A 9981-nucleotide genomic window follows, 5' to 3' on the forward strand; every position below is an offset into this window, starting at 1 on the left:
ACAACACGTCAACGGGGCGGTTAACGCGGCGAGAGATATCGTTCGAGTAATTACACGTGCTCAAAGAAATCACCCGCTAGGCGGGATCGTTGATGGGTGTCTCGTCCAGTGACGAGAGGTAGCAAGTTCAGAGATCGCGTCTCTTTGGAATGTTTATTTTGTTTCGAGCCCAACCATGCAGGAACGAGTTTTTGTTTTAGGTTGGTTCATATTGTTTCGAGTGGAATTAAAGCGCAGAGTGTATGTGCACACGGGAGTGTAACGTCGGGAAGGCATCTGAAGAGGCTCTTGAGATGGCTATCATGTGGAACCTTCCGCAGGAAACTGTGTCAAAGGCTAAACACGAAAAGAGAGCCATTCTTTTGGGCCCGCTCGCTTTTTAACCCCAAATATTCGATGCGTGTCAAAAGAAGGTGAAGATCGTTGGCACCCTTGTGTTCTTCTGAGTTGCCGAGCGTTTTTGGATAATGAGAGAGATTTTTGTGGTACTTGGTTTCTATTTCCTCTTCGTCATTATTAACCTCAATGTAAGTGAAGGTACATACGAAGAGGAAAGAATCAACCGCGTGTTGCACAACGTCGGGTGCCTTTGGAGTGACTGATGTGTCCGATAAAGGTGCAGTTTCAGCTGAGGCTTCAACAACAATCAGCGCTTTTGAACAATAAAAGATAAGAGATGCCTGAGCACACACAAAACCTTCAACAAGATGCAATTGACAATGATTACAACACACTTAATTAAGTTAATCCTGGACGTTATCTTTCATTCGCATTGACACAACTGATATTGAACTTTGTTGAAGACACGATGCCAACAGCTGATCATGGTGTCTCATCAAAATGCAATTCATTGCCAGATAATCGGTGCCGTAAAGAATTTGAATATGTTGTTTAGAAGCAGTAAGCACCACCGTGGATAGGTCCAAAAGGCAAAATGGATGTCCATGTTGGTTGTTGGCGTACTGCGGTCTACTGTCATCTTCTGGGCAATTAAAGGCACTTAAACTACAGCTGAGGCTTGCGCAGTTCATCTGCAGTCCACATGATCACACTTGTGGAACACACATAATGTCTGGCAGGGCACTGGAAGACGACCCAGGCTGGTTATTGCTTCAATCAGCATGCGCCCAATGGCTAGACTTTGATCTTTGGATCGTGTTTCGTTGCAGACCCTAGATCTCAATATGCTTCCCAATTACGGTGTCTTACAGCAAGAAAATTGGGATAGGTCGATTGAAAGTTGGAAACACCGACCTTGTGTCCCAATTCAGACTGACCAGTGCTCTAGGTTATGGGGGCCTGCAACACGAATATATGATCGATCACTCGGTAGACGGATGCTTTTGAAGTGTTGCAACATTGTACGTAGGGTTTGCTATCAACATGATGGAAGCTGTATTATAAAAAAACATCTAATCGAGTGAGTGTCATTATGGCACCCGATAAGACACTCATATACATGCGGACGCACATCAAGATGATCATCATCTGCGTATCTTTCGCATTGTACTAACTGGTACCAAAAACAACTGATAAGCGACCACCGCGGCGTTGAAGCTGTAATCAGGTTTGCAGATACGTGTGAATGTGGTTTTGTTGGGCGAGAAGTGCAATTGATATGTGACAGAACGTTCAACTCGTACGCCGACGGGGATGGGAAGGATAAGGAAGCCACATAAACACAAGACCTAATTGTTTGTTTGTTTTGTCCTCGGTTGCGAGTTGCCTCCGTCAATCAGCAAATGTAATCGGACAGCCTCTTACACTGTCTTCAATGAAACTAAACTTGTTACTATGAATGGGGTTTAACCTGTGGTCCGGTGGGTTCGATCACGATAGTCACCGTATTCATTCTGCGAAGTTGTGCGCACAAACGAATTCGATTTGATTGTACAATTTGCTGACATTTTAATAACATTGTATGTACTTTGTTTTTGCTGAAAAGTTGAAACAGCACAACATGTATGCAAATTGTAACGTGTTATGGAAAGCAGCTTGGCGGTTTTCTGGTAACGTTTAGTGTTTGTTGTTCTTGGCAGTGCAAATTAGGAACAGTAAACCTACAGGTAGCGTGGTTAACTGAAAGCGATCTACTACGCCTTCAATATTTGCTGGAGAAGGCGTTACATGTCGGTTTGTACGGTATCAGTTGCATGACATATCGATCGTCGGGTTTTCAATTGCTCATGTGGTTCGTGAGATCATCGCCATCAACTGATACTTTGTTCCCCAGGTGGGAGGTATCATGCTAAGCGCCTCCGGCAAGCATGTACTATGGCTCTGCCCATTGATCATCGATCTAAACCTTTATGCGTTTTAATTTCATAAAGCCATACAGAATGTAAAGTTATTTCTGTTTACTATTTTTTCAACATTTTTAAAGCCTTGATTTTCAGCATCATAAGAACAAAATTTGAAACTAATATGTGAAATGGAAAAAATACCCAGGCACTTCAGGTCATCCCTCATTAGACCAGTCGTAAAAGACCATCATAGGAGTTACTAAACATTTAATGCTCTAATTTGATCTTTCGAAGAATCGCATCGAAAAGAATGATCTTTCGTGGGATGTCTTAAACAACATCATTTTTAATTCTCTTTCTCTCTAAAATCTCTATCAACCTATCAAAAAATCAAAGTATCGCATGGTTATGTTACGGACTGTATAAATGTTACTGTGGCAATTTGCATATTAATAAGGAATCCTCGACGAAAAAAAAATTAAATTTAAATTCACATCTCAATATTAAACACTGCTATTTCAAGGTAATTTTAATTACTTCTTGGTTATATATTCATAAATGTTTTCTCAAATCCTTCCTCCTTCCTTCCTTCCACAGTTCCTTAAACTAACTCATAAAAAAGAACACTTTCCTTTTTCCGACAGTTTGCTGCTAATTGACACAGATCTAAATATGTTGTCAAATTCTTGAGCCTCTTGTTTTCCTTTTACATTCAAACGTCTACCGGTACCCACGTCCAATACATTTAATAGTGCTTTACTACTGGCCGAGAGGATATTAACTTCATGCCCGTACCTATGACACAATACTGGTTGGCAATTTAGCAACATTGTTGCAAACCGTTTCGCTCGGTCGATGTACGCGATTTTTGGCGCGTGTTTATTTGCACGATCGTTTGGCTTCTATTTTAACCGATGGTTTCGTGCCATGATTATAACAAGAACAATCTTGGACGAAGATAATGTGCGGTGGGCAAACATAAATCACTGTCTGGGAGCGTATTTGCCAACGTGCGATGTGTTAATAAAGATTCTTCAAATAATTTAAGTCTGGTGTGTAGGAGATGGGGCATTTGAAAATGGAGCCAAAGCTGCGTCTACGTTGCAATTTGTTGTGTTCGAAGATGTTTTAAAACATACAACAGGAAGCTGCATACAAACAGCTTAGAAACTTAACGTTAGAAACAACTAAGAATTCGCAATGTAATACTAATAAAATAAATAACTCCTTATCTCAATGCCACCACAATCAATGACGTAAAGGCATTACAATTTGTAAGTACTTTTCCAGACATCACCCCATTTAGCTCCCGTGTAAATAGTGTTTACACATATTTGACTTTACCCTCCTTACTTGATTTACTCTCTTTCTTCCTCCTACAGAATTCAGCGCTTATCAAACTAAAAATGGGAGAGTAAACGGAACGGAAATCGACCTTGAATCTACGCATGCTTCGCCTGTACGATGGGTCAACAAGCACCGCACGTTGTTATGGTAGCGTCGATTGTCATATGACAGTTCGTGGCGCCGGCTTCATTGATCAAAATGAGAAAGAGCTATTGGGCGCCACATATACTCGCGCAAAACGATACGATGGTTACGATGGTTGCGTGAGAAACGAGAGGTACGAAATTCTCAAAGCATTTTTTTGATGTGTTGCGTTAAAGAATAGAGTGACGAAACAAACCGCGTGCTCCGGTGAAATAGAGCACTCTTTCTTCATCCAAGGAATGACGTCACGTGCCACGGTACACAAATCAGCAAAGTAGATGGGAAGAGTCTTGACCAACTAACCAACCAACAACATCGTGTGAAGAGACAGCGGTTACTTTGTTTACTTACACGCAAATCCTTTTTTTGTGATACACACGGGATGTTAAAATTATATAAGCAGGCACCGCTGGTATGACGTTTGAAGTTGTTTCCGCGCGCACACACACACACATGTACACTTGCACGTTTTACTGATTCCACTGTCCTGAGGTGTTGTTTTTTGCTTCACACGTGCTGCGAGCAAATTATAAAATCACGCCAGGCACGGAGAGTGGTACATTAACTAGCACTGCTCTTGGGAGATTGTGACCTTTGGAACGGTCCCGTCGGACGGACCAACGGTTGCGCGAACATCAGACTGCAACCAAAACCAATACCTTTCTACATATTACTAGCAAGAACGAATGGCCTTCACGAATCCGAACAAGAAGCAGTCTTGTTCTTTTTGATTTAATCACTGCATGTTTATTTACTGCTGCCCAACACCAAAAAACCAATCACTCCCTTGCGCCCTATCACTGCGCAGGTCGGTTTTCGAACTCGCACAACAAACTGATAAACGATTACTAATCACAATTTGGACGGTTTTACGGATTCCCGGCCTGCAGATGACTAGCGAAACGCAACGTTTAAGGTCGAACGCACTCTGTTCTCGTGTTAACATTCGGTAAGAGAACGGTTCTGTCGGTTTAGCATGCGGATACTAGTGGCGTGTAGCTATGGAGACAGGAGCACATAAACTTTGCACGCTATGCACCTGTCAGTTGGTGTGCAATGTGCGAAAAGGCTGAAATGTGCAACATTGCAAAGTATCGCGACAGACCGGGAATTAAAAATAACAAATTTAACACAGCCACACTCGACACAGTCACCGTGCGCTTGAGGGTCAACCCACCGTCAAGGTATTCGCCTGAACGCGTTTGTATACGCACGCATACACTTTTGGGGGCCAAATTTCTGCCCATCTACTCGCTGGACGGCGGGCGCACATGTACGGGGGGTGTAAGGGTATGGAGCTACCAAAAATTTCTTCCGAACGAATACACTTCGCGTGCACGCACACGGAACTTTCGCTCACTAACTGCAAAATAGATATCGTCGAACGATACAATCACTCTGGCTCGGTAACCGATTCACCAGTTCAGTGTTTTCCTGGCGGTGGAAAACGTTCTCGCCGGAAAATCTTCAAAAAAAAGTGCTAGCGAACATCGATGCGTCCGTCAGCTGTGAAATCCCGCACAATACAGCTCCGCTCCGTTTATTCGTGATGTACACACGAATATTCGAACGACCCGGATCAAACGGAATGGTTGCAGTTCGGTGTACAGTGAGTACCATAAGTTAAATCGGGGTGTAAATTATTGCGATCAATTCTAATTTATCACACGGGAAAATATTTATTCGATTGAAACAGGTTGTAAAGACTGGAATACTGAACAATTGTTTGAGGTTTGTCAAGTATTTTCAAACGGTAGATGCGTAGGAAGCTTGAGGGTTCTGTTTTTGTTCAAATGAAAAACGGTTTAACACTATATTGCATAGCTTCAGGCGTATTGCAATTTGGCGGCAAACTGTTTTTGGACTGAAAATAAAACGTGTTCTTTCTGTCGTACAGATGTTTTTTTTGTTTAAATTTATTAAAAATCTTACCTAAATTTTATTTATTTTTGTTTTAGCTAGCAACTATTACTTTGTCAAATGTATCCAATAGCAATAGTACTTAAATATGAATTAGTGAACCCAAAAATAAGAACAAAAAATCAAACCAAAACGATAACAAAATATTAAAAAGTTAATTAAACCTAAAGACAACATTGAGAAACAGGAAAGATTTTAAACTTCACAGATCAGAACAACCCAAATAGATTAGCCATTGTGCGCTGTTTGGCGATACGTTTGCTCTCGTCCACGCGTTTTATCATATCGTAATTGATCAGAAAGTCTCCACATTCGGTGGTATGGTTGTATAAATTATCTAAAAAAAGAGAAAATCCAACATAGAATTAAAACGCTTCTGCATCTTCTCAACCGTCTGTTCTGTCTCACCCGCAAACTTACCTCTGAGTACTTTGCGAGGTCGTACGATACCTCCATAATCGGATGGTAGTAGATGCTGTGGAATATGGGGGAAAAGCGTCTGCATGCTGGTGTGTAAATGGAATATCTCAAGCAACTCCTTCTTCATGAACGGTCTGATCATGGTCATGATGCGATCGATGAACGGTACCACGTTGGCCAGATGTAATCCCTTCAGCCGTATTGGGAGTCCCTCCTGGATGAAGTACAGCAGATCCTTGAGCGTAAATATGCCGAGCTTTGGCAGGTGGCCCAGATGAATACCGTCCATGTCGATGATAAGAATTGAACCATTGTTGCATCCTTCTTCAAAGAGTTGTATATCCACGCACATTATCGCACTAAGAAGGCAGAAAGTTAGTTTCCGGTAGAACACATTGCTAAAATTAATGAAAAATACGTACAGGGTCAGTATGGTGCTGAGAGAAAATTTGCTTGCGTCCGGATCAACGATCTTCGCCAGCATGACTCGATAACCCTCGGGTGTCAACTCAGGAAGGATGGCAAGATCTCTGGAAGATGGGCAATTGTTTGTGTCAGTACATCACGGCAATTAAAGTCATCTCAAGTTGCATCCCAACTTACAGTACATCCATGGCCATCTGTATCGCTTTTGCTTCGAGGTTTCTATTCCCGAACAGGTTCTTACAGCTCGTTCGGAAGGTATAGTAGCACTCGATCGTACGTTGTGCCGCTTCCAGATCGTAGTAGTTTGAGTGAAGAAATAGAATCAATTCCAACTCGGTGACCGGTGGTAAATGCGGTTGACTGCTGACCCATTCACGCAACTTCTGTACATCGGAAGTACGCAGCTCACCGGCGTACTTTCGATACTGCTCCTCAACGTTTGCAAACTGAATGGATTTCATCGTCGGAAGATATTCGGTACTGATGCGAGAGCGTTAGACATCCACATCCACCGCGGCACTGTTACTGACTGGAATCTAAATCTTCTCCAATGCGGACATGCACGCTACATCAGCCTTAAGGAAGAGTGCGATTAAGAATAGTTTAAAGTTGTTGCGTATGTTTTTTTTAATTTGACTTCCTAATCCATTAACGCGAAGGACTTCGAATGAACGTAATAACTCTTGGATAACAAGAATAAGTAAGGTGGTATAGAACAGCAATACGAACTTCAAAGGCAGCCGTAATACAACCGTGCATAAGATGTAGACTGTTTCGAGGGTTAACATGATCTGTCTGGGGCTATGTCCTACAGGGTATTTGCTGGTCATAGCTGCCATTTAGTTGACTTGTTTTATGCCACATTAATTATTTCGCACGTTGACTTTAGAAGGACGATTAAAACGATCGTCATTATGTTTGGATGGATGAGAAGCAAAAAACAAATGGAATAAGCGGTTTTGTGACGCACGTCCACTTTTCATGTCATATTGACCGTACGGAGTGTACAGCAGAGCGAACAGGCGAATGGGGTAAAGTATCTTTTTTATGTAAAGATAACATCTTTTATTGTTTTCCAGCCTGCGGGGAGATACATTTTTATATTACCAGAATGGTAGATAATTAATTATGCTGCATTATTTTAGTCTGAATAACTTTAACACATCTGTTCTTAAATTAAAACACATAGAGGTGGACAAAATAATTCTTTCGTGTGAACTCAGTGAGTCGGTTCAATTATGACCTAGTTATGATCACGATTCAACCGTTCATCCATGACAGAGGACTGCATTTTATGTTTCAAATAAATGAATATGAACCGTTAGCGAATTTAGTCACATTTCCACTGTTGGTATGAAAGAGATGCTGAATAGATTTTTTTTACCAAAAAACCTTCAACTGTGCAAATCTTGCTTAATTCTGCCCAACAAATCTTGCTTGGTTCACCTGGGAGTGGGAGGGAGAAGGAGCAGATGTTACTGATAGATAGATTTACACGGTTAGAAAGGCAAGTTATTACAGGAATGCAGGAGTTTTGTAAAAATAATGTTACTTGGTTACTTTCTGTTTTATGGACAGGAATGAATAATTATCAATCGTGATTTATTATGTTCAGGATAAGTAAAAATCAAGCCCCAATTCTTGAGAGCTTAATCGATTAATCAAAAGTACGTTACTTAATACCATACTACAGTAATACAATACTCAATATTAATTACAAATGTTGAAAAGCCTTTACCAAATGGGAACTGGTATAAATTGGTATATACCGGCACCGGATTTCACACGACAGCACCGTTAAAAAATTCCATCCGGAACAATCCTCCGTACGGAGGATTGACTGTCCGGCTACGGGTAAATAAAGTCAAAGAGAACCAGCAATGGCGGCCTAGACCACTTGAGGTTATTGTGCTGATAACGATTGTTTATTCTTATAATAAGTGATATTTTACAATAATACAACCAGCAAAAAAAAAACGTAAGAAAAACCGGAAGTTATGAAACCGTTTCGGATAAATTCCATTAAACACAGGTTTATTTAAAAGCATTCGACGATACTGCACAATCATCGGTTAAACATATGTTGTTCGTACCGTTCTTGGTCAAATGCTTTAAAGGCGGTTCGCTATTTATTATGCGTTCATACATCATGAAGCAAATGATACGATTATAAAGTTACACAGTAGAGTCTAAAATCTAGGCACTAACATAATTGTTTAATGAATAATCAAGATTAGGTTCAAGATTATACTAACGCACGCTTGTAACGTGCGCTGGTGTGTGTTCCGTTGGCAGTTTAATGTAAGACCTTTTAGGTGATGGATGTATTGGGTTTGAAATGCTAGCTGCGCATAGTCACTTTAAGTGACCAGGGTGGGATAGACTGTTTTCTGAAGGTGTTTGCCGATATATTTACACGGTTTGTAAAATTCAACCGTTTGGGTTGGATCGTGTAATAGAAAAGTGCGGCGAAAGGATGAAATGGAAACAAAAAAAAAATGGAAATATGAAAGGATGAACACCAAGCACCAACATCACCCACTCGCAGACGAACTTCTTAAGCGCTAACTCGTGCAAACGAATGAAATCTAAGTTGGTCGCAAATTTTACTGTGCGCTCGTCGCTTAACCGATAGTTGCGATCGTTTATTATTGTCCTACAGTTCTTTTCTGCTTTATTTTTTTCGCATTTTAAAAGTTTTCTTTTCTTCGCGGCAGTGTAAATAAATAATGTCGGTTGGTTTAGTTGGCGCGCCTCTATGCTAACATTTTACCGATACGGGGATTAATTAAACGTACATTAATGAAAAGTCACATAACAACTTACTCCCTTTACTTCTGAGTGTTTGCTAGCGTAGTTGCAAATTCGGCATATAATTCTCCCCGATTGCATGTAACCGTTGCATTTTTTCAAAGTTAATACTTGCCACACAGCATTCATTGCGACTATTCAAAAAAAATTATTAACAGTTTTGCTTCCCAAGGTGATGCTACCAAGCTTTCTTTTCACACGCAAAACAATGTAAACATCATTAAATGATTAGTCGATTGAACGCACAACGATCCTTACTAGCGCCTATTAGTAGTGTTGATCTATTATGAAATCGACTACGAATAGAAAATTATTTTAAGTTCATTATTAAGCAAAAAAAAACACAAATTACCTACACCTACTACAAGCGAGCTGATCCGTCCTACAGATCTGTTCGTTATTTCCCGATCGTTTCGGTATTTCGTACCAACTTCACGCCTCGCACTGCGATTTATGATGCTTGAACGATTCGTACGGGGTTTCCATTTCCAAACAAAATGGGAACGCTACGTTAACAATAATATGGCAGTTTTAATCCATTATCCTTCTCTTGTTCAACGAAAACACTTCAATTTGTTACTATTCCACACACACACACGCACACACACACGAACAAACACACGTAAAAACACACGATCACTGCACGCATTCGGGTGCAGCTTTAGAATAT

General features: G+C 40.7%; 1 protein-coding gene across 1 annotated transcript; it reads right to left on the reverse strand.

Annotated features, from left to right (window-relative positions):
* Positions 1 to 5863: 5863 nt before the first annotated feature.
* LOC128719349 (alpha-tocopherol transfer protein-like) lies at positions 5864 to 6961 on the reverse strand. Its single transcript, XM_053812973.1, has 4 exons — positions 6678 to 6961; positions 6497 to 6604; positions 6075 to 6433; positions 5864 to 5991 (listed from the first exon to the last, which is right to left on the reverse strand). The coding sequence occupies exons 1-4, from the start codon at positions 6959 to 6961 to the stop codon at positions 5864 to 5866; spliced, it is 879 nt and encodes a 292-aa protein (XP_053668948.1).
* Between the last annotated feature and the right edge of the window lie 3020 nt (positions 6962 to 9981).

The sequence above is a fragment of the Anopheles marshallii genome, chromosome 2, assembly GCF_943734725.1.
Source record: "Anopheles marshallii chromosome 2, idAnoMarsDA_429_01, whole genome shotgun sequence".
Lineage (NCBI taxonomy): Eukaryota > Metazoa > Arthropoda > Insecta > Diptera > Culicidae > Anopheles > Anopheles marshallii.